This window comes from Callithrix jacchus, chromosome 15, assembly GCF_049354715.1.
Source record: "Callithrix jacchus isolate 240 chromosome 15, calJac240_pri, whole genome shotgun sequence".
NCBI lineage: Eukaryota > Metazoa > Chordata > Mammalia > Primates > Cebidae > Callithrix > Callithrix jacchus.
The window spans coordinates 35,164,407-35,190,618 of NC_133516.1; the positions used below are offsets into that span (position 1 = coordinate 35,164,407).

The window sequence follows — 26,212 nt, forward strand, 5'->3', positions numbered from 1 at the left end:
CACTATATGGATTTAGACAGGATAGACTTTAAATCTTTTCATCATACCATTTGCATGTTAACCATCAAAATCACAGAGATAGCAACAATATGTATAAACAGCTTCAGAGAATAAATGAATTTTCTCTTAGAATGGCATCTGCATGTAAAGTTTTATCCAAAATTTACCAAAATCATATTCAGATTCTGTGTTGTGCTCCAACAGATGAATCTTAGAGAATATCTCTGTGAAGAAGCAAACAACAACTAAGCACAAATTCAGCTCTCAGTACCAGGCTGTGTAGCTAGTACCTAGTTTAAATTACAGCCTCAGACATTCCTGCCAACTCAAAGAGTAGAGTGCTAGATGTTCTCAATACCCTCAAATAGACAAAAAACCCAAACTTGCAAATGATGACCAATAGTAAACCTGCAGATATTTATGAGATGACTATTAATCAAGGGTAGCAGGGGGAGGAAAAAGAAAAAAAAAAACATAGTGGGTCAAATCTCAGTACAGCAGAAGGCAGCATATGGAGCCCACAATATCTAGTTCTGCTTACTCTTCCATTTTTGTTGCTTTTGGGGAAACTCAACTATCTTCCTTCGGCCAATAGATCTTCCCAGGAGCACACTGTACAATATTGCAGCTTCTAGCCATGTGTGGCTATTTAAATTAAAATTGGCCGGGCGCGTGGCTCAAATCTGTAATCCCAGCACTTTGGGAGGCCGAGGCGGATGGATCACGAGGTCAAGAGATTGAGACCATCCTGGTCAACATGGTGAAACCCCGTCTCTACTAAAAATACAAAAAATTAGCTGGGCATGGTGGTGCGTGCCTGTAATCCCAGCTACTCAGGAGGCTGAGGCAGGAGAATTGCCTGAACCCAGGAGACAGAGGTTGCGGTGAGCCGAGATTGTGCCATTGCACTCAAGCCTGGGTAACGAGAGCGAAACTCCATCTCAAAAAAAAAATTTAATTTAATTTAATTTAAAATCTAATTCCTTAGTTGCACTAGCCACATTTCAAGTACTCAATAGCTACATGTAACTAGTGTCTATCACATTGGAATATTGGTAATAAAACATTTTCATCATTGCGGAAAGTTCTGTTGAATAGCACTGACCCTAGATTTCCCTGTTGCTCTGTAGAGCACAATGGAAGGGATCCTAGGCACAGCAAGTCTCCTGTCAGGCCCCACTGGCTCACAGTCCTTAGAAGGCAGCAATATTAGACATAATAGTTGACCCTTCAGAACTTTAGTGTGCTAGGCTTCAATAACTTCCCTATTCCTTACTCTCCCCTGTGTGCCACACACTCGCCATTATAAATCAGAAAGCTGAGGGGAGATATTACTGACTTAAAGCAAAGTTTGTATTAGAAAATTTCAATTTGGAAGGCTGTGTTGGCAGGGGACTGAGCTGGCTAAGAATTTGTCTTCTTTTGAACTAAGCTATATAATTAGACTATTTAAATAACTAAAAAAAAAAAAATGATGGAGAAAGGAAACCAAGAACAAAAATTGTTCAAAATTTTGGACAGAAATTTCTCAACATCTGCAAGACTATCACGATCTTTTTCCAAGGCAAGGAATATAAAAGATGTATTTCTAGGCTATTTTCCTAATGAATGTCAGGCATAATTTCTGTGTTATTTAGTAAGACCAAATAAACTATTTTTCTGTATTCCACTTATATACAAGATCTCCAAAATCTGGATTAAATAAAAGCACCATAAATCCTACTGATCAAGACTGTGTGTGATGACTCATGCGTGTAATCCCAGCACTTTGGGAGGTCAAGGTGGGCTGATCACTTGATCTCAGGAATTCGACACCTGCCTGGGCAACATGGCAGAACCCCGTCTCTATTTTAAAAAAAAATAATTCTTACTGATCAAATGGTGAAAACAAAAGTTACAAACGCAAAAGCATGAAACATACTTTGTTAGCCAGCCTTATTTCCTAGAATCCAGCAAGCACAAGAATTTTAACACCTACCATTTGGAAGCTTAATTATCTCCCATGAAGCCAACATACTGTTACTTAGTTAAGGTAGTTTTATCTGCTTCTTGACTCTATCTGGGTATTTTGCTATAAAGTATCACAGTTTATAATACTACTTGTTCCTTTTTGCTTTTGAGATGGGGTCTTACTCTGTTACCCAGAGGCATCATCTTGGCTCACTGCAACCTCCATCTCCCAGGTTCAAGCGATTCTCCCGCCTCAGCCTCCCAAAGTGCTCAGATTATAGGTGTAAGTCACCTCGCCTGGCCAACTTCTTTTTTTAGTTTATTTCTAATTTAAATCAACAAAAAGGCACAGCAGAACCAAATAAACTATGCTTTTCTGTTCTTTATACTAAAAAGTCTCAGAATTTTTATGCTCTCCTGAAAAAAATAAATATTTTTGAAAATGTATAACATAAAAAAAGAGCTTGGAATATTTAGGTAGTATCAAGATTCACAAAGAATGGGCCGGGAGCAGTGGCTCACGCCTGTAATCCCAGCACTTTGCAAGGTCGAGTTGGGCGGATCACGAGGTCAAGAGATCAAGACCATCTTGTAAAAATGGTGAAACACCATTCAAAAATACAAAAATTAGCTAGACATGGTAGTGGGTGCCTGTAATCCCAGCTACTCAGGAGGCTAAGGCAGGAGAATTGCTTGAATCCAGGAGACAGAGGTTGCAGTGAGCCAAGATCGCACCACTGCATTCCAGCTTGGAAACAAAGCTGGACTCCATCTCAGAAAAAAAAAAAAAAACCAAAGATTCACAAAGAATGATTAAAGGATAGAATGCAAACCAAGTGATTTTGAACACATTCATTTGATTCCAACCTAAGACTGCTGGTTAACTTTTTTTGAAGATATTTATTGTTTTGAACTTTTTTTTTTCTTTTTTTTTTGAGACGGAGTTTCGCTCGTTACCCGGGCTGGAGTGCAATGGCGCGATCTCAGCTCACCGCAACCTCTGCTTCCTGGGTTCAGGCAATTCTCCTGCCTCAGCCTCCTGAGTAGCTAGGATTACAGGCACGCGCCACTGTGCCCAGCTAATTTTTTGTATTTTTAGTAGAGACGGGATTTCACCATGTTGACCAGGATGGTCTCGATCTCTTGACCTCGTGATCCACCCGCTTCGGCCTCCCAAAGTGCTGGGATTACAGGTATTGTTTTGAATTTTTGTAATTTTTAAGATTAGGTCAGGATCTATTTTAAAATAAATTAAAAGTGGATGGGCATGTTGGCTCACGCCTGTAATCCTAGCACTTTGGGAGGCCAAAGTAGGCAGATCAAGAGATCAGGAGTTCAAGATCAGCCTGACCAATATGGTGAAACCCTGTCTGTTCTAAAATACAAAAATTAGCCAGGCAGGTGGTGCACGTCTGTAGTCCCAGCTACTCAAGAAGCTAGATAGAAGAATTGCTTGAACCCAGCAAGTGGAGGTTGCAGTGAGCTGAGACTGCACCACTGCACTCAGAGCTACAGAGAGAGATCTGTCTCAAAAGAAAGTAAGTGAATAAAATAAAATAAATTAAAAGCTCATGAATTTTGTGTCTGTCTGGAAAACAGGGTTTGACTTTCACAGATAGAGTCCAACACGCATCATATAGAGTCCAAAAATGTACTCCATAAGATTATGAATTTTTGTTTTTTAGCTTTCACAGAAGAGATTTTAAAAGGCAAGGTGTGGTGACTCATACCTGTAATCCCAATATTTTGGGAGGCTAAGGTGAGAGGATTATTTGAGGCCAGAAATTCAAGACCTGGGCACCAAGCATGACTCAGTCTCTACAAAAACGTTTTTAAAAATTAGCCAGGCATGGTGGCATGTTTCTGTGGTCCCAGCTACTTGGAAGGCTGAGGTGGAAGGATCCCTTGAGCCTAGAGGTTTGAGTTGAATATGCCAGCTTGCACAACAGAGCAGAGACCGTCTCTTTAAAAGAAAAAAACAAATTTGATATTAGGAGGTCTGGATAGAAAATGGGCAATAAAAAAAAGGTTACTTTTCCCCTCCAATGTGAAAAATTTTGGTATAATACACAGAACACAAAATTTACCACCCTGACCTTTTTTTTTTTAAGAGATTAAAATCTCACTCTGTCACCCAGGGTGGAGTGCAGTGGCATGATCCAGGCTCACTGCAACCTCTGGCTCCCGGGTTCAAGTAATTCTCCTACCTCAGCCTTCCAAGTAGCTGTAATTACAGGCTCCCCCTACCACATCCGGCTAATTTTTGTATTTTTGGTAGAGTTGGGGTTTTACAATGTTGGTCAGACTAATCTCAAATTCCTGACCTCAAGTGATGCGCCCACCTTGGCCACCCAAAGTACTGGGATTATAGGTGTGAGCTACTGTACCCAGCCTACCTTGACCTTTTTAAGTGTACAGTTCAGTAGTATAAAATACATCCATAAAGCTGTGTAATTAACATGACCACCCATCTCTAGAACTCTTTACATTTTGTAAGACTGATACTCTATAGCCATTAAACAGTAACTTCCTGTTTCCTTATTCCCCTAGTCCCTGGCAATTACCATTCTACTTTGTCTCTGATTTTTTTTTTTTTAATGTTCTAGATCAGTGTCTATGTCTCCATGACTCTGACTATACCTACACTCAGATCAATAGAATCATACAGTATTTGTCTTTTGTGACTCAGTTACTTCACTTAGCATAATGTCCTCAACCTTCATCCATGCTATAGCATATCAAAATTTCTTTTAAAGGCTGAATAATATTCCACTGTATGTACATGCTATTTTGCTTATCCATTCGTCTCTTGATGGATACTTCAATTACTTCCACGTTTTAGCTATTGTGAATGCTGCTGCTGTGAACACACGTTTACAGATGCCTCTCTGAGACCTTGCTTTCATTTCTTTGGAGTATATATGCAAGATGGAATTTCTTAATCACATGGTAATTTGTACTTAATTTTTTGAGGAACTGCCACACTGTTTGCCACAGTGACTCTACCACTTTACATTCCCACTATCTGCATAGAGGTTCCAATTTCTCCATATACTCACTAATAATTATTTATTTTTTAAAGTAACCTTCCTAACGAGTGTGAAGCAGTATCACACAATAGTTTTGAACTGCATTTCCCTCATAACTAGTGATGCTGAGCATCTTTTCATGTGCTTATTAGCCAGCTGTATATTTTTCTTTGTGAAAGGTCCATTCAAGTCCTTTGCCCATTTCTGAATTGGGTTGTTTTTTGTGGCTGAGACTTCCTACTATTTTTAATGATACTGCTGTGATTTAAGGGCTCTGTCTGGTAGAATTCCCAATGATCACTTAAACATTTTCTAAATAGAAAAAGAAAAGATGAATCATCTTTCTGGTATGGTTTTAGTTAATGAATTCTCCAGAAACTATCGTTGTTATGGGATTTCAACTATAGCTATAGAACTTAAATACAGATTAATTGTCATAATTAAAATAATAGTAAGAGGTGTAAGCTGAAAGATGTTTGTAGTTTGCTCAGTTATAAGATAACATAACAATCAAGGCCAGGCTCAGGGGCTCACTCCTGTAATCCCAGCACTTTGGGAGGTCAAGGCATGTGGATCACGAGGTCAAGGGACTGAGACATCCAGCCTGGTGACAGATTCTCGCTCTGTCTCAAAAAAAAAAAAAAAGATAATGAACGGTCAAAATTTGAGGTTTAAAAAAAACCACTTTTACCTTTATTATCCTTATCCATTTTAGGAAGAAATACATATGTGCAGGCTCAACCGTAAGAAAATAAAATTATAGTGAAAAATGTAGAAGACATCTTACCGGATCTGTTGTAGTGATATGGGCATTTTAATTTGCTGGTAATAATCAGGGTATTTTTTCTTTGAGGGCAAATGGAAAAAAGGTTCAGCTATTAGCTGCCCTTGGTTATTCCGACAACTCCTAACTGTGTCATAAAGCTGATAAAAAGGATTTGAAACATCCATAAAGGAAGTGATGCTTTCTGCTTCTGACTCTCCCTCTTCATAACGTGCAGCTGGAAAGACAAAAAAAGTATTTACAAGGGGAAGAATGAGATGAACAAAGAACCATACTTCAAAGTTCATTTAACAACCTTCTAGACTGAACTATATATACTTCAGACTTATTATTATCATTTTTGAGACAAGGTCTGGCTCTGTCACCCAGGCTGGAATGCAACGGCGCAATCTTGGCTCACTGCAACCTCTGCCTCCAGGGCTCAATTTTCCCGCTTCAGTCTCCCGAGTAGCTGAGACCACAGACACACTACCACGCCTGGCTAATTTTTTGATTTTTTAGTAAAGATGGGGTTTCATCATGATGCCCAGGCTGGTCTCAAGCTCCTGAGCTCAGGTGATCCACCACCCTCAGCCTCCTGAAGTGCTGGGATTACAGGTGTTAGTCACCACGCCAGGTTCTTTTTAAAAAAATTATAAGATAAATAGAAATAATTACTTTAAAGAAACAGTCTCTAAGGCTGGGCCTGGTGGCTAACGCCTGTAATCCCAGTACTTGTGGGAGGCCGAGGCAGGTGGATCACAAGGTCAGGAGGCAGGGACCAGCCTGGCCAACATGGTAAAAACCCCTCTCTACTAAAAATACAAAACTTAGCTGGGTGTGGTGGCGTGCACCTATAATTCCAGCTACTCAGGAGGTTGAGGCACTCCTCTTTGTCATATGAGAAAACTGGGCAGGTGAGGTTAATTACTTACACAAGTTCAGCCACCACATAAAGCAGTTAAAGGGGGCTGGGAACCAGAGTCATGGAACTAGAAGCAGGTAAGAATTTGAAACTAGTCTTTTCTGACTCTACTACCTCTGATCTCTCCTCTAAAGAGCTTGGAGTCGGATTTACACCTAAATATATATTTTTGTTGCTACTGCAAGCTGCATCTTTTAAAAAAAATTATCAACTGTAATCCTTACACAGCTTTTCTGATCCTTACACCTTCACTGTTGTCATTGTAGGCTGGCTAGTACTATGACTAACAAAGCTAACAGTATTACCTGTTTCTATTGATAAGGAAAATGCTGTTACCTTTTCTCGGTTAATAATGGAGACACCTTTGGTGGGCACAGTGGCTCACATCTGTAATCCCGACAATTTGAGAGGTGGAGGTGGGTAGATTGCCTGAGCTCAGGGGTTTGAGACCAGCATGGGCAACATGATGGAACCCTGTCTCTACCACAAATACAAAAAATTTGCTGGGTGTGTTGGGACATGCCTGTGGTGCCAACTATGCTGGAGGTTGATGTAGAAAGACTGCTTAAGCCTGGGAGGTGAAGGCGGCAGTGAGCTGAGACTGGGCCACTGCACTCCAGCCTGGGCGACACAGTGAGACCCAGTCTCAAGAAAAAATAAAGGCTGGGAGCAGTGGCTCACACTTGTAATCCCAGCTACTTGGGAGGCTGAGGCAGGAGAATCACTTGAACAGAAGGGGGAGGTTGCAGCGAGCAGAGGTTACAGCAAGCACATATTGTGTCACTGCACTCCAGCCTAGATGACAAGAGCAAAACACTGTCTCCAAAAAAAAAAAAAAAAAAAAAAAAAGATAGTCTGCATCAACCCCCCTTCTCTTACTAGTTATCAGTTAATTTTTATCTTGAATGAGAACTGAAATAGTTACCAAATGCATTTGCTGAGTAAATCATATGATTTTAATCTTTCGTTACTGTGGTGAATTTATTTTTTTTTTAATTTTAATTTTTTATTTTATTATTATTTTTTGAGGCAGAGTTTTGCTCTTGTTACCCAGGCTGGAGTACAATGGCGTGATCTTGGCTCACCGCAACCTCCGCCTCCTGGGTTCAGGCAATTCTCCTGCCTCAGCCTTCTGAGTAGCTGGGATTACAGGCACGCGCCACCATGCCCAGCTAATTTTTTGTATTTTTAGTAGAGACGGGGTTTCACCATGTTGACCAGGATGGTCTCGATCTCTTGACCTCGTGATCCACCCTCCTCGGCCTCCCAAAGTGCTAGGATTACAGGCGTGAGCCACTGCGCCCGGCCTTATTTTTTATTTTTAATGAAGCACTGTGGTTTGCATGAATTTACTTTTTTATCTTTTCTAATGCTAACCCAACTGTGTCATTATATACTATCTTTTAAATACACTGCTAGACAGTGTGCTTATATTTTGTTTGGCTTTGATGTCTAGGTTACATTAGATTCACAGGTTATATTAGATTCATAGGATGAACTCGAGAGCTCTTTTTCTATTCTCTGCCTTGAGTTTATACAAAATTCTGTTCCTTAAATGTTTGGCCTGGCGTTTAAAAGACAGAGTCTCACTCTGTTGCCAAGGCTGGAGTGCAGTGGTAGAATCATAGTTTAAGGTAAACTCAAACTCCTGGGCTCAAGCAGTCCTCCTGCCTCAGCCTACCAAGTAGGTAGGACTACAGACATGCAACACACCATGCCCAGCTAATTTTTCTTTTTCTTTTTGTAGAGATGAGGTCTCACTATATTGCCCAGGCTGGTCTTGAACTCCTGGTTTCAAGTGATCCTCCTGCCTCTGCCTCCCAAAGTGTTGGGATTACAGGCGTGAGCCAGCCTTTTTATTCAGGAATCCATTTTAGGCACTTGTCATTTTCTAGAAATCTGTTCATCTAAATTTTAAAATTTATTTTCATAAAGTTATTCACACTTTTTCTTCGGGGGAGGGGTGAGGGACGAAGTCTCACCCTTGTTGCCCAGGTTGGAGTGCAATGGCACAATCTTGGCTCACAGAAACCTCCACTTCCCAGGTTCAAGCGATTCTCCTGTCTCAGCCTCCCGAGTAGCTGGAATTACAGGTATGCGCCATCTTGCCTGGCTAACTTTGTATTTTTTTTTTCTTTTTGAGACAGAGTCTCGCCCTGTCACCCAGGCTGTAGTGCAATAGCATGATCTTGGCTCACTGCAACCTCCGCCTCCTGGGTTCAAGTTATTCTCCTGCCTCAGTCTCCTGAGTAGCTGGGATTACAGGTGTCCACCACCACACTCAGCTAATTTTTTATATCTTTAGTAGAGATGGGGTTTCATCATGTTGGCCAGGCTGGTCTCGAACTCCTGACCTCATGAATTCGCCTGCCTCGGCCTCCCAAAGTGCTGGCATTACAGGCGTGAGCCACCATGTCCAGCCCCCTAATTTTGTATTTTTAGTAGAGACAGGGTTTCTCCATGTTGGTCAGGCTGGTCTCGAACTCCCAAGCTCAGATCCACCTGCCTCAGCCTCCCAAAATGCTGGGATTCCAGAATGAGCCACTGGGCCTGGCCTTATTCACACATTCTTTTTAAAAATTCTGTATGCTCTCCTTCCCACCAATATTGTTTACTTATGCCTTCTTGATAATCTCACCTCAGATTTGTTTATTAAGGGTTTTGACAGAATAACTTTTGACTATTGGTCTTTTCTGTTAAAGGTTTCCTTTCTTTTCTTTTTCTTTTTTTGAGACAGGGCTAGAGTGTAGTGGTACGATTCTGACTCAATGCAGCCTCAACCCTCCAGGCTCAAGTGATCCTCCCATCTCAGCCTCTGGAGTAGCTGAGGCTACACATGGCTAATTTTAAAATTTTTCTTGTAGAATTAGCTGGGTATGGTGGCAATGTAACTGTGGTCCCAGCTACTTGGGAGGCTGAGGCGGAAGGATTGCTGGATCCCAGGGGTGGAGGTTGCAGGGAGCCCAGATCACAGCACTGCACTCCAACCTGGGTGAGAGAGCGCAACCCTGTCTCAAAAAAAAATTTTTTTTTTTTTTGGTAGAGGCAGGGTCTTTCTATGTTGAGCAGGCTGGTTTCAAACTTCTGGACTCAAGTGATGCTCCTGCCTCATCCTCTAAAACTGCTGGGATAACAGTAATGAGCCAGTGCACCAGCCTGCATTGTTTTAAGCCACTAAATTTGTGGTACTGTGTCAGCAGCAATAGGAAACAAATGCATACATGAAGAAGTGTCTTCAAACCTCTATTTTCTTTGGTTTTCTGTTTAGCTAGAAGGAAGAGGGCTCTTAGACTAAGGGCAGTGTTTTAAATTTCTCTGTAAAGTTTAATCTGCTTGTTTTACATATTTTGAGCTCTTTCACAATTTATCTTGCTGAAGAAATTAACCTTCTACCATTATCAGGTAATCCTTTTTATTTGTGTAATGATCTTTGTTTGCATGTCCATCTTATCAAAAGTCAATGTAGCTACTCCGGTTATTATTTGCCTAGTTTATCTTTTGGCCATCCTTTTTTTCTTTTCTCTAAGACAAAAACCCAAATTTATTATTTTTATTTAACTACACATGGCTAATTTAAAAAATTTTTTTAATTTATTTTTTGAGAAGGGTCTCACTCTGTTGCACAGGCTGGAGTGGAGTGGTGTAATCACACATCACCGCAGCCTCGACCTCCCTGGGTTTAGGTTTCTCCCACCTCATCTTCCCAAGTAGCTAGGACTACAGGCATGCATCAACACACCTGAAAAAAATTTTTATTTTTTGTAGATACAGCATTTGGCCATGTTGCCCAGGCTGGTCTTGAACTTTTGGGCTCAAGCGATCCTCCTACCCAGGCTGCCCAAAGTGCTGGGACTATGGGTATGAGTCACTGCACCTGGCCTTATCCATCCTTTTAGTTTCAACTTTCTTATATTTTACATTTAAGATGTGTCTCTTGTAACCAGCCATATAACCTCTTTTTTTTTTTTTTTTTGAGATAGAGTCTGGCTCTGCTGCCCAGGCTAGAGTACAGTGGCGTGATCTCAGCTCACTGCAACCTCTGCTTCCTGGGATCAAAAGACTCTCCTGACTAAGCCGACCAAGTAGCTGAGACTACAGACATGCACCATCATGCCTGGCCAATTTTTGTATTTTCAGTAGAGACAGGGTTTCACCATGTTGGCCAGGCTGGTCTTGAATTCCTGACCTCAAGTGATCCACCTGCCTCAGTCTCCCAAAGTGCTGGGATCACAGGTGTGAGCCTATGTGCCCAGCCATGTGTCACTTTTATAATCAGTAAAAAAGAAGGCTAGCAACAAGATAATATTTTTTTTCAATTTCTGATAAGACCAGGCCCAATTTAAATTAAAAAATACTTAATTCTGTAGATCAATGTGTCAAAAAGGTAAATGTATAAATAATGGTATATAGTGATTATGAAATTTCTATAGAAGGTTTAGTTAAAAACAAGATACGACTGGAGAAATCTGTTGTATAACATTCAGTTGTAACATTGACAGATATACCAGAATAATTTAGTGAAACAAATTTTATCTTTACACATAAAAAAAAATCTATGGTAAAAGGGAAAATATTATATAAAACTTAAGAGAAAGACCATTACATCAAATATACCTCTATTACTGTCCTTTAGGGTGTTATTTATTAACACATGGTATTCTTTTTTTTTTTTTTTTTTTTGAGGCGGAGTTTCGCTCGTTACCCAGGCTGGAGTGCAATGGTGCAATCTCGGCTCACCGCAACCTCCACCTCCTGAGTTCCAGCAATTCTCCTGCCTCAGCCTCCTGAGTAGCTGGGATTACAGGCACACTCCACCATGCCCAGCTAATTTTTTGTATTTTTAGTAGAGACGGGGTTTCAGCATGTTGACCAGGATGGTCTCGATCTCTTGACCTCGTGATCCACCCGCCTCGGCCTCCCAAAGTGCTGGGATTACAGGCGTGAGCCACCGCGCCCAGCCAACACATGGTATTCTTTAACATTGACTTCTAATGCCTAATAATGCCCTTTCTTGGACTTGTTTAAATGACAATTTACCACACTGCTTTCTGATTATAACTTATAACTACCTTTAAATCATAAGTTCTAGCCAAGAAGAAATTAGAACCTACTGAAAATGTAAGCTAAAGGCCTGAAAATCTAACATGAATGTGGATTTCTGAGATTTTCTGATGCTTTTACTAGTTCTCACTATCATTGTAGGTTTTAAATCAGGATCTCCTAGATTATCAATTATTTTTGCAGAAGTATAATTTACCCAAATATGAGTTTTACAACAAGATAAAGCATTAAGCGTTTGATAAGTCTGACAACCAGGGTACTATCAAATGCAACAAAATAGCATGTACTTCCCAAACCAGCAAACACTAGGCTAGAAGAAAATCACTACAATTTCCCTTAGCCAGAAGGATCCACTGAGAAGGCATTTGACTACTGAAAACCTAATGCCTACCAGCTAAAGCAGCATCTTCTTCACTTTCTGAGCCATACTGAAGTGCCATCGTAATTGCTGATAAACGACCTCCTTGTACTGCTCTTTTATTACTACAAAGAAAAAAAAGGCCATCAGAAGACAGGGAAGGATGTTATAGTAATTAGGTCACTTTATAGGGAATAGGAACTGTTAACAATGTGTTAGAATAATTTCTATTCAACTGCCTCCTTAGTTTCTCTCTGTACTTAATGGTCCTCATAATCAACCTTTAGCCAAGGAAACTTTTTTCCTCTCAGAAAAGAGGGAGTGGAAAATAAGGATTCAGTCACAGTTGCTGATAATTCTCTTAGAAGACATTCATATTTTACAACACGAATTCAATTGTAACGCTAGACATGGTGGCTCATGCCTGTAATCTCAACACTTTTGGAGGACGAGGCGGGTGGATCACCTGAGGTCAGGAGTTTAAGACTAGCCTGGCCAACACGTTGAAACCCCATCTCTTTAAAAAAACAAACAAACAAACAAACAAGAAATTAGCTGGTGTGGTAGCAGGCACCTGTAATCCCAGCTATTTACGGGGCTGAGGCAGAAGAATCGCTTGAACCTGCGAGGTAGAGGTTGCAGAGATCGTGTCACTGCACTCCAGCCTGGGCAAAGATAGCAAAACTTAATCTCAAAAAACAAACAAAAAACACCCAAAACAAATTCTTTTCTGAATTTAAAAAACCTAGGCCAGGCACGGTGACTCATGCCTATAGGCGGAAGCAGGTGGATCACGAGGTCAAGAGATCGAGACCATCCAGGTCAACAGAGTGAAACCCCGTCTCTACTAAAAATACAAAAATTAGCTGGGCATGGTGGTGCACACCTGTAGTCCCACCTACTCGGGAGGCTGAGTCAGGAGAATTGCTTGAACCCAGGAGGCAGAGGTGAGGCGAGATTGCGCCATTGCACTCCAGCCTGGGTAACAATAGCAAAACTCTCTCTCAAAAAAAACCTATTAGTATTTAACGTCACATTTTATTGGTAACTAACATTAAACACTGCCTCACAAATGATGCTTAAGCATTGTCTGAGAGGCAATGTAAGGCTTACTTTAGTAACTCAAACTTTATCTTGAGGCAGAGTTTCCCTCTGTTGCCCTGGCTGGAGTGCAGTGATATATCTCAGCTCACTGCAACCTCCGCCTCCCGGGTTTACAGCTGGGATTACAGGTGTCGACTACCACTCCCATGGGGTTTCAACATGTTGGCCAGGCTGGTCTTGAACTCCTGACCTCAGGTGATCCCCCACCTCAGCCTCCCAACATTGTTGGGATTACATGTGTGAGCCACTAAGCCCAGCCTAGTAACTCAACCTTTTAAATAAACCATTTGACAACAAATTTTCATAACCACCCAACTATACCCAAAATATTCCTTCAAGATAGCCACTGGGAAAATACTAGTATGCTTATCTTCATAAGCACAGGTCAGCTCTCAGACTAAACACTCTTTTTCTCACCGATAATACTTGCTAGTGGGATTTCTCTCTTCACCGAGGCTGCCTTTACTGTGTGAAGGACCTGTCAGTCTAGCTGCAGCCAAGTTTGATGGAGTCCTATCCAGAGATAAGATAAAAAAGCTTAGAAACCTGGTAGCTACGTGTGGGGGTACACACACACACACACACACACACCCATTTTCTTCTCATCTAAATAGAAATGCTAAAATACTTGTGAACTTCTACTATGCAGCATATTCTGCTTGAGGCTCTGGTGACTCTGCAGGGAAAAACAGATCAGGGCTGGTTCTAGAGAGCTTCTGGTCACTGCAGTGACCAAAACACCTGGTATCGAAACAATGTTAAGGCTAGAGGAAAGCTTTGAAAGGTCACCAAACCTTCTCATTTCAGGTAGGAGGAAATACAATCCTAAAACTAAGACTACTTCAAGATCACAGTTCTAGTATAAGGAAAAGCCAGGATGAGACTGTGGATTTCCTGATAACTGGCTAAATAGCCTTACTGAAAAAATGAATATATACTAATATTATATATAAATACTGTACTCTTAAATACATATTTATTCTGTGTAATATTAATGTAATATATATTACATATATGTATATATATTCATACCGTACAAAGCAATAAAAGTATATAGTGATATTAAGTTTTTTAAATGTTTATTTTTAAATAAAGCCCTTCAGCAGTAATGAAGGGGCTGGCTAAGAGTTACTACCATCTTTGGAATCATATTATCAACTGTAAGTATCATCTTGAAATGCAACACACATCATGTTTATGTTTATTGATTTAACTACCTAGAAAATTCAGCAAATATAAAGGCAGAGGGGTTTTAGACATTTTCTTTTTTTCTGTTTTTTTTTTTTTTGACAGAGTCTTGCTCTGTCACCAGGCTGGAGTACAGTGGTGCAATTTTGGCTCACAGTAACCTCTGCCTCCTGGGTTCAATCGATTCTCCTGCCTCAGCCTCCTAAGGAGCTGGGACTACAGGCACGCACCACCATGCCCCGCTAATTTTTGTATTTTTAGTAGAGATGGGGTTTCACCATGTTAGCCAGGTTGGTCTCAATCTCTTGACCTCGTGACCCACCTGCTTCAGCCTCCCAAAGTGCTGGGATTACAGGTGTGAGCCACCATGCCTGGCCTAGACATTTTCTTAAACTTACCTCATTCGAAGACTTGATTTAGCCATTTCATGATGTTCAATTTCAGCCTTTTTCATATAAAATATTTTTTTAATTGAATTTGCATCCTGTCAAGATGAAATTACTTGGTTTAAAAAGGAACAGATAAAAGGACAGCTAAAACCCCCAACTCATGCTCTGGGCACCTTCTATGGCACTCTTTTCACTTGGAGCAAACTTCCATTCAATACCCACAAATCTGCATCCTCTAACCTTTCTGCAAGCTTCCAAAATATCTATCTTCATAAAGTTGTCACTAACTAAATGTAAGTTAAAATGCGCCCTAGTTCTTTCATGATTAGTCAAGTAATATTAAGACAAAGATCTAATGGTATAATACACTAATGCCCCATTGTCCATGGAAGATATAACAACACCCCCAGCAGATGCCTGAAACCTTGGACAGTATCAAACCTGGAACACATTTCAATCTATGACTTCCAGCCACAAATTTAATACCTTTTCCATCTTAACTAAGCACTTTTCATGCACTGTGGCTATAACATTTTGCAGTCTAAAGTGCAACAATAAAACTAGCATACTTCGGCCAGGCGCAGTGGCTCATGCCTGTAATCCCAGCACTTTGTGAGGCAGAAGCAGGTGGATCACGAGGTCAGGAGTTCGAGACCAGCCTGGCCAACATGATGAAACCCCATCTCTACTAAAAATACAAAAATTAGCTAGGCGTGGTGGCATGTGCATGTAATCCCAGCTACCTGGGAGCCTGAGAAAGGAGAATCACTTGAACCAGGGAGTCAGCGGTTGTGGTGAGTGGAGATTACACTCCAGCCTGGCAACAGAGCAACAGTCTGCTGTCTGAAGAAAAAAAAAAAAACTAGCAAACTTCTTTTTCCTTCTTTACAGTTTCATGAATAGCAGATTCATCTTTTTTTTTTTTTTTGGTGGAAACAGTCTTGCTATGTAGACCAGGCTGGTCTCAAACTCCTAGCCTCAAGTGAGCCTCCTGCCTTGGCCTCTCAAAGTGCTGGGATTACAGGCCTAAACACCGTGCCCAGCCAGGAGATACGTTCTTACCATAGATCTTAGAAATCTCTGCATACTGTTTTTTTCCTTTCTTAAGTCAAGAACTTTCACCTTTTCACTAAATCACTTTAAAGCTTACTGAATTGCCAGCATCACAAGTCTTGTCCTTTGGGGCCATTATTAAGTACAATAAGGTTACTTGAACACAAGCACTGTGATACCACAACAATCGACCTGATAACCAAGATGGCTACTTAGTGACTAACGGCAGGTGGCATATACAGTGTGAATAGGCTGAACAAAGGAATGATTCATGTCCCAGGTGAGACAGGATAGGACAGAGGTGGATGGCATGAGATTTCATCACGATACTCAGAATGGTGTGCAATTTACTTATGAACTGCTTATTTCTGGAATTTTCCATTTAATACATTTAATATTTTCTGACCTTAGAATCACAGAAAGCAAAACTGCAGATAAGGTGATGAACTATGGACAATGAACTCTACTTGTGTACACTGACCTAAAAATCAAAATAAAGATGCACTTTTAAGATTAAAGATTATATACATAAGTTTAGAATGAATCTACTTGCTTAAGTTTCTCTTTAAAACTTATGTTAGAAAATACAGTTAGACCCAAAAGTAAAATTCTCAAACAACTAGCACTGTACACTATCAAAATGTCCTATCCTGATATTCACTCAGAATTTCTTTTTTTCTTTTTGAGACAGAGTCTCACTCTGTCGCCTAGGCTGGAGTGCAGTGGTGTGATCTCGGCTCACTGCTGCCTCTGCCTCGGGTGCAAATGATTCTCCTGCCTCAGCCTCCCTAAGCAGTATGGTGCATGTCATCATGCCCAGCTAATTTTTTGTATTTTTGGTGGAGACGGGGTTTCACCATGTTGGTCAGGATGGTCTCAGTCTCTTGACCTCGTGATCTGCCTGCCCTCGGCCTCCCCAAGTGCTGGGATTACAGGCGTGAGCCACCACACCCTGCCCAGAATTTCTTAAAATATGAAAAATAAAAGTTATCATTAACTACCAATAGCAATTTTGAGTATTTGAGTCAGCATTCAGAAAATCTAAATGATTTCATTCCCAAAAGATTTTCTGAGCATCCTTTGGCAAATCCACAATGATATAAGATTAATTCAATAAATTTCTACAAGCAATTATTCATTACAGAACTATAAAACTTCCAAGAGGAAATTTGCAAGGCAATGAAACAGTCATTTTACATTGTGTATTTTTATATGTACAGACTGCTTTTTATATTTATGAAGTTTATATGCAGGGAGTAAGTCAGTATTTAACTGAAAAATGGGTTCAAAACTAACCAGGTCTGGCATAAGGACAGAAATTCAGGTGAGTGGAACAGAACCAAGAATCTAGAAATAAACCCATACATCTGTGGTCAACTGATTTCTAACAAAGTTGCCAAGACAATTCAAGGGAAAAAGAATAATCTTTTCAATATATGGTGCTGGGATAACATCTCATATCAAAGAATGGATTTGGATTCCTACCTTACATATACCTCACACATACAAAAATTAGTTCAAACTGGATCAAAGATCTAAACATGTTAAGAGCTAACCTATAAAATGCTCATAAGAAAACACAGGTGTAAGTATTTGTGATTTTGCATTAGGCAATGGTTTATTTGATATGACACCTAAGCATCAGCAACTAAGGAAAAAACAGATAAAGTGGACTTCATCAAAATTAAAAACTGCTGTGTCAACAGACACAATCACAAAAGTGAAACAAGAGAATAAGAGAAAATATTTGCAGACCATTTGTATGATAAGGGTATAATATCCAGAACATATAAAGAACTCTTACAGCTCAACAACAAAAAGAGAGGTAACACAATTAAAAAATGAGCAAATGATCTGAACAGACATTTCTCCAAAAACGTATGAATGACCTAAAAATCAAAATAAAGAATGAAATGAAAAGATGCTGAGCATCATTAATCATTAGAGAAATGTAAGTTAAAACCACAATGCCATACCACTTCACACCCACTGAGATAGCTACAATAAGAACAAAAACAAAAATGGAAAAGAAGTGTTGGTGAGGATATGGAGAAATGGCAACACCCAGATATTGCTGGTGGGAGTGTAAAATGGTATACTGTGAAAACAGTCTGGCGGTTCTTCAGAAAGTTAAATATACAGTTACCAGATGACCCCGCAATTTCATTCCTAGGTAGGAATCCAAGAAAAAAAAAAAATGTATAATATATGTATTTATACGTCCACATAAAAATTTCTATGTGAACATTTACGACCGCATTATTTATAACAGCCAATAAGTAGAAACTATCTAAATATCTATCAACTAATGAATGAGTAAATAAAATACAGTATATCCATATAGTACAACATTATTCATCAATAAAAAGAACATAGCACTGACAGATGCTACAACATGGATGAACCCTGAAAACATGCTAAAGTGAAGGAATCTAGTCACAAAAAAATCCATACCCCATATTTTATGATTTCATATGTATAATACGGCAATAGGCAAACATATAGAGACTGAAAACAGATTTGAGGTTGCTTAGGGCTGGAGACGTTGGGGGAACATAAAAAGCAACTGTTGGCCAGGCACGGTGGCTTGTACCTGTAATCCCAGCACTTTGGGAGTCCGAGGTGGGCAGATCACGAGGTCAGGAGATTGAGACCATCCTGCCCAACATGGTGAAACCCCGACTCTATTAGAAATACAAAAAAAAATTAGCCAGGCATGGTGGCACACGCCTGTGGTCCCAGCTACTCAGGAGGATGAGGCGGAAGAATCTCTTGAATCCAGGAGGTGGAGGTTGCAGTGAGCCGAGATTGCGCCCCTGCACTCCAGCCTGGTGACAGAGCAAGACTCCGTCTCAAAAAAAAAAAAAAGGCAACTGTCAATTGCCTGGAGTAATGGCTGCACAGCCCAACTCTATGAATATACTAAAAACTATTAAATTAAATACTTTAAATGGATAAAGTGCATGGTATGTGAATTGTATCTCAATAAATCTGTTATATAAAAATTACTGACTTTAAATTAAACTATCTACTATTACCAATGAAAACAACAACAACAACAACAAAAACTAACCTTGAATACTTGAGAACCAGGCTCATTATAAGTTTTGGCATTTTTTGCTAGGAGATCTATATCTTTGGCCATTGCATGAATACTTTTGTAGCTTCCATTCTACAGCAAACAACAAAATACAGCAGTTCCTTTTAATGAGTCAGTACAACCTTAAAAAAAAACCTCCACATATTTCTAAATTGTCACCATATTCTAGGACTTTATTAGAAAGTACACGGATTGGGCCGGGCGCAGTGGCTCACGCCTGTAATCCCAGCACTTTGGGAGGCCGAGGCGGGTGGATCACGAGGTCAAGAGATCGAGACCATCCTGGTCAACATGGTGAAACCCCGTCTCTACTAAAAATACAAAAATTAGCTGGGCATGGTGGCGCACGCCTGTAGTCCCAGCTACTCAGGAGGCTGAGGCAGGAGAATTGCCTGAACCCAGGAGGCGGAGGTTGTGGTGAGCCGAGATCACGCCATTGCACTCCAGCCTGGATGACAAGAGCGAAACTCCGTCTCCAAAAAAAAAAAGAAAGTACACAGATTAACAACATATAAGGTCATATTCTTTTTTATAAATTATTACTGTACCCATTTATAAGTAAGTTTTTGAGATAGGTAAAACCAGAGTTGCATTATTCTCATAAAAATAAATTACAATGTTTAAAAAGTCAGGTAAGGTAAAAGTTTCATTTCACAAACACATAGTGCTTACTATGTGCCAAGAACAGTTTTAAGTGCTTCATGAATACTAATTCTTTCAAATGGATTCAGTAGTGTGAAGCAAATCTCCCTCTAGTTATATGGACTACTTGGGGTAAAATATGAAATCAGTCTAGCACAGAGGCTAACATTTTGTGAGTACCTACTGTGTGCTAGAGCTATCACATCCTAAGCTCACTCAATCCAAAATGACCCAGGAATACTCATATAGTTGCCTAAATTTACAAAGGAAATGAAAGAGAAACACATTTTTAGGTAAGAGGCACACATGACTAATGATAAGTACACAGAAATGAAAAAGACATGGTTAAGAGAGAGTGAGAAAACCAAACCGAGTGAAGTGGAAGGTGGAGAAGGGTAGAACCATAAGCACAGGTAGGGTAAAAACAAGAGGCACAATCCAGGCAAAGGAGTGGTTATTCATCATGTAGGATTACCCAACAACTATGCATCCTTCCTATACCGAGGGAATCCCAGCACAGGTGTAGGGAGGGCTCTACCTCCCACAACGAGGATAGGAGTGGGCAGATGGTCTCTTTGTTAGCAGCCTGGCAGCCAAGGCAAGGGGAAATAACCACAGGTCAGCTAATTCATGCTTAGGTCTAGAGGGACTAATGCAATGGCCAGGATTCATTCCTGACTCCTGCAGGAATGGCAGGAATTCATTCCTGACTCTTGAAGGGGAGGAGAGTCTATCAGTGGAACAGCAAATATCCAGGGACCACAGTGGCAAATGACAGTAGTAACAGCAATGGCACCACAGAGGCTGTGCATGATCTCAGCTGTGCCATAATGTTCCTGAGTCCTGCCTAGTATTCAAAGTCTAGTTCTTCAGCCTTCCTTCCCAATAATTCTATGAGCTATCCAATAGGCTTTTCAAAAATTTCTTTTCTGCTTAAGTTAGTCAGAGTTGGTTTTGTTCAACTGGTACAAGGAGTTGTGACATGCTTTAGCAGACATTAGAAAACAAGTGAATTAAGTCTCTGAGCAGGGGACTGGCAGGAAGAAAACCAAGGTCAGGAGGCAAGATACAGAAAGGACTAGAAAGCTTTTCATCAGAGAGGTAGGACAGATTATTCCAGTGATTTGGACATAAGAGGACAAGGACCTTGAATCGGGTGACTTTAAAAAAGCGACTCTGAGACTTTTGGAAAGAAGAAAAGACAAGATAAGGTGAGAAGTCAAAGAGAGAAGACTGGGGTTGAGGTACAGATGATTAAAGATCTGATTCAATTTCTAGGATTATGAAAACATAATCCCCCTACGCAGATGTTAGAAATTCCAGGGATTTAGGAGACTTGAGTCATTCTCAGTAGCAGTTACTGGGATGATTTAAAAACCATATGAGGCTGGGCATAGTGGCTCACGCTTGTAATTCCAACACTTTGGGAGGCTAAGGCAGGTGGATCACTTGAGGTCAGGAGTTTGAAATCAGCCTGGCCAACATGGTGAAAACCAGTCTTTACTAAAAATACAAAAATTAGCCAGTCATGTTGGTAGGCACCTGTTATCCCAGCTACTAGGGAGGCTGAGGCAGGAGAATTACTTGAGTCCAGGAGGTAGAGGCTGCAGTGAGCTGAGATCACACAACTGCATTCCAGCCTGAGTGACCGGGCAAGACTCAGTCTCAAAACAAAACAAAAAAAAAACACCATTAAAAAAACAGATGATACATTCAGGAATCTGCATTTTATCATTCTGTGAAAATTTATCTGTGGTACCAGTAATTATACACTGTTACTCTTTACTAATCTCTTAGAATTTAAAGCCAAGGAAGTTTCTCCTTCCTGGCAAACCACAGTTGCTATCAGTCTCATTTCTCAATGAGAATATGTAACACATTGTTTTCCTTTTTGCCTTACTTCCTGGGAGCAGCAAACCCTCCTTATCCTGGGAAGATCAGTGACTCATATTTACAGGGGCCTCATGCTGTACATTCTATGTGAGATGATTTATCTATATTATCACTAACCTCTATGACTCTGCAAAGTGGCAATGCTACACGCAACATACAGCAGAGAAACAGGCAAATCACTTGACCAAAGTGACATAGCTGGTAAGTAGTAGAGCTAGAAAAAGAACCACATCAGTTCTACTCTAAATACTAAATTTCTGGTACAATTTAACTCTTTCTCCCTATATTTTCCCTTACTTCTAATCATCAAATTTTAAATCCTAGTCAGTCACACAATTAATATTTATTAAGCACCTACTCTGTGGAGAAACAGTAAGTGTAAGGGTTGAAAACACAGATTGGAGTCAGACTAGATTCAAATCCCAGTTCTCCTTACTTTAGGTGGTCATTTGGGAAAGTTACTTAACATCTCTGGGCTTCAGTTTTCTACCTGTAAAATGAGAATACTAACAGTACTACCCTGCGGAGTTTTAAGAATTAACTAGCTAATTCACATAAAGCACTTAAAACAGTACTAGTTACATAGCAAGTCTATGTGAGTGATTAGTTGCCACTATTTACTGTTAGAGATACAGTGAAGGGGAGGGTAGAGAGAGCAAAAGAGAAAAATGTATCATCTAATTCCACTGACCTTACACTCTAACATCCATTGTGGGTACCTTTTATTCTAATGTATCCTAAAGCTATTTTGAAGCAGATAAAAATAGACCACAAGTTACCCCAGCTAGCATGATGTGATTATTACACATTGTATGCCTGTTATCAAAATTTCATGTACCCCATAAATATATACACCTGCTATGCACCCACAAAAATTAAAAAAATTTTAAAATGAAACAAAGCTTTTACTGCCTATGTATATTTTATAATCAGAAATGTCAGTAACCAATGCTTTTTTTGTCCTAAGATGCAATCCAAATCTACATACAATCAGTAACACTATTTTAGTTTGTTTACATGATTTGCTAACCCCTTACAGAGACATCTAGCTTCTCTGTTTGCTAAAAGCTCCTAGGAAAGATCATAGGCCAATCTGCTCAAAACTACACACATTTACATATGGTCACCTTCATACCTGTATCCTCTGAGCAATGGTCTTGAGATCTATAGGCTCTTTAATTATTGCATAATAATCTGGATATTGCTGGAAGACAAAAAGCCAGGCATGCTCAATAAGTTAAAGTATTCAGCTAATCAGAAGAGAAGAAAGTACACTGACAATCTGTTGTTCAACCAGTTAAGCAGCTTTGTGAGATTCAAGGCTAAAGAGACAGCTATACAGCATGTTTATTGTATCTGAAGCAAAAAGAATTTGATTTTAAGAAGCTTCATGACCTATCTAACAGCATGACATAAAAGTTAACACTTGGTATTGAGAGTTATTATGCAACTAGCACACTATAATTTAATGTTTCAAAAAAATTCTAGACCAGGCGACATGGCTCATGCCTGTAATCCCAGCACTTTGGGAGGCCAAAGCAGGCAGATCACGAGATGAGGAGATTGAGACCATGTGGCTAACAAGGCAAAACCCTGTCTCTACTAAAAATACAAAAAAATTTAGCCGGGCATGGTGGCACACACCTGTAGTCCCAGCTATTTAGGAGGCTGAGGCAGGAGAATCACTTGAACCTGAGAGGCGGAGGTTGCCATGAGCCAAGACTGCGTTAGTGCACTCCAGCCTGGGCAACAGAGCAAGACTCCGTCTCAAAAAAAAAAAAAAAAAAAAAATTCTAAATTCACAGAATCCTACAATTTTTTCATGAAAGGTGCAGAAAAAATGCTTTTCAGGAGTTTGTTACAAGCTGTTTTAATTTTATAATCTAACATAATTCTATAATATTCACATAAACTTTGATAGGATTTATAAGAAGTCAGATTGCAAAATTTGTTAGCTTCATGTTTAACTTGATGCTTCTGCTTATTTCAGTCAAAGTAAGTTTTTTCAAAACAAAATATCTTTTGAATGAAACTTTGTTATATGCTACTATTACTAAATTAAAAACAGAAAAAAGAATGAAACTTTGTTAAAGAAATGAAGCAGGCTGGGCACAGTGGCTCACACCTGTAATCCTAGCACTTTGGGAGGCTGAGGTGGGTGGGTTACCTGAGGTCAGGAATTCGAGACCAGCCTAGCCAACATGATGAAACCCTGTCTCTACTTAAAATACAAAATTAGCCGGGTGCGTTAGTACATGCCTACAATCCCAGCTACTTGGGTATCTGAGACAGGAGAATTGCTTGAACCTGGGAGGTGGAGGTTACAGTGAGCTGAGATCATGCCATTGCACTCCAGCCTGGGCAATGAGAGCGAAACTCCATCTCATGAATGAATAAATGAATGAAGCAAAATTATTAGCAACTTCTGATTTATCAGATATTAGCTCATCCCAAAAAGTTGAGTATGTTAAGGAATATCACTGAAGTTTTCACAACAACCTAGAATTACTCACTGCCCTCAGGCTTTCCTACAGATTTTCTTCCTTGGGGGAAATAAGTACAGTTACCCAAATACCCAAAGTTGGTCTTCTCAGGTAGGTGAGGTTCAGAGGAAGTCAGACTGTGCTCTCCCAGCTCTTCCAACATGTTCACACCCTACTGAAGCCCAAATAACAAGAAAAGCAGCCTTCACTCAGTTACTAGGTTGAACGATGATCTCAGCGTTGCTTTATCTCATCTGTCCCCTAAGCTTACCATGACTTTCTTAACCCTACTCCTTCCTTTACTTGGATCAATCTCTATTTCTGCACCTTCTCTTCACCAGTTCTACTTCTGAGAGAAAGTTCAGAGGACAAAATATGGCAAAGCCACCCTCCACGGTGTACAAAGTAATCAGAAGTCGGCTGGGTGCAGTGGCTCACGCCTATAATCCCAGCACTTTGGGAGGCTGAGGTGGGTGGATCACAAGGTCAAGAGATCAAGACCATCCTGGTCAACGAGGTGAAACCCTGTCTCTACTAAAAATACAAAAATTAGCTGGGCATGGTGGTGCACGCCTGTAGTCCCAGCTACTCGGGAAGCTGAGGTAGAAGAATTGCTTGAACCCAGAAGGTGGAGGTTGCGGTGAGCCAAGATAGTGCCATTGCACTCCAGTCTGGGAAACAACAGCGAAACTCCGTCTCAAAAAAAAAAAAAAAGGAATCAGAAGTCATCCAATCCCACATATTCCCAATCTACCTCTCTCCCTGACAGACAGCCTGCTTGGGATGAACTTACTAAGGAAAAGTGAAAACTGCCCTGCCCCTTCAGATCTCAATCCTTGTTGTCTTTCAAACTGTCACACCCAGGGGAACCAATAGAAACCTGCTTTTCCAAACCAGCTCCTTCAAGGTGACCTTGAAGGTAAAAATGGGGAACTAATTATTGATGTTTCATAGTCCCAAATCACTGTTGTTGCCTATCAATTATTATCTTCTGCATAGTAAGAATAAATCTTGAGCAAAGACTGTACTTCTATTGTGTGCATCTATGAATGAGAGTGAGAGCAAGTGAAACAGAAAACGAGACAGAGTCTCTTTCTGTTGCCAAGGTTGGAGTACAGTGGCATGATCATCGCTCACTGAAACCTTGAACTCTTAGGCTGAAGTGATTCTCCCAAATCAGCCCCCCAAACAGGTGTGACTACAGGTGCACATCACCATGCCCAGCTAATTAAAAAAATTTTGTTTTGTAGAGGCAATCTCAGATATGTTGGCCTCTGAAAGCACTAGGATTACAGTTATGAGTCACTGCACCTATCTTGTACTTCTTTCATAATTCTTTTTACTGCAGTAAAATAAATTTCAAGTAGTAACATGAAATTTACCATTTTAGCCATTTTTAAGTGTACAGTTCTGTGGCATTAGGTACACTCACGCTGCTGTGCAATTATCATAAACATTTACCTCCAGAACTTTTTAATCTTGCAAAATGGAAACTCTGTACATATTAAACATGTCTCTTAAGATTTTGAGTATTCTAGGTACGTCATATGAGAAATTATACGGTACTTGTCCTTTTGTGACTGGCTCATTTAGCTTAACATAGTATCTTTAAGGTTCATCCATGTAGAAAGTTTCAGAATTTCCTTCCTTTTTAATGTCAGATAATACTCCACTCTATGTATATGTCACATATTGTTTACCCATTCATTCACCAATGAACACCTGAGTTGCTTCCATTTTTAGCTATTTTGAATACTGCTATGAATATGGGTATACAAATACCTCTTCAATACTGTGCTTTCACTTTCTTTGGAGTATATACCCAAAGTGAAACTGCTGGATTATATGGTAAGTCCATGTTTAATTCTTTAGAGAATCATCATACTGTTTTTTTCTTTGCTTAAAATTTTAAGTCATATGACCTATATACTAATTAGATCTTTCTAATAAGATTCACATATAGGACAGCAGTGGTCATGAAGAGGGAGACTCAGGCATCTTCCTGAGATCAACTTCCCCCTTTCATTCCTAAGACTGTAAACCAAAGCCCTTTTCATATGTAATTCCTGAGACTGTAAACCAAAACCCTTTTCTTATGTTAAGCTATAAACCTAAGATTCTTCCACATGTAACATCTAAAGTATAAGCCTATATAAAGATGGAACTTTCCTTTGTTAGGCGAGCTTGGCTGTTAGGCAACTATGCCACCTTGCTCCCGGCTGAATAAACTCCTTCCTCCTGTATTTGGTGTCTGGGAGATCCATTTCCCATGGC

At 40.0% G+C, this 26,212-nt stretch overlaps 1 protein-coding gene across 50 annotated transcripts in view; it reads right to left on the bottom strand.

The window, feature by feature from the left end:
• The window catches only part of PBRM1 (polybromo 1), a 153,596-nt gene that overhangs the window by 87,848 nt on the left and 39,536 nt on the right, over positions 1-26,212 (bottom strand). For 48 of the 50 annotated variants that reach the window (XM_054245729.2, XM_035275781.3, XM_035275772.3 and 45 more), the window contains 6 exons: positions 22,591-22,659; positions 18,894-18,992; positions 14,777-14,862; positions 13,608-13,703; positions 12,120-12,211; positions 5,767-5,980 (listed from right to left, as the gene is read on the bottom strand). In XM_054245729.2, the coding sequence (XP_054101704.1) occupies positions 5,767-5,980; positions 12,120-12,211; positions 13,608-13,703; positions 14,777-14,862; positions 18,894-18,992; positions 22,591-22,659 (656 nt within the window). The remainder of the gene's footprint in view (positions 1-5,766; positions 5,981-12,119; positions 12,212-13,607; positions 13,704-14,776; positions 14,863-18,893; positions 18,993-22,590; positions 22,660-26,212) is intronic. The other 2 variants (XM_078351109.1, XM_035275768.3) reach the window with 1 other exon arrangement.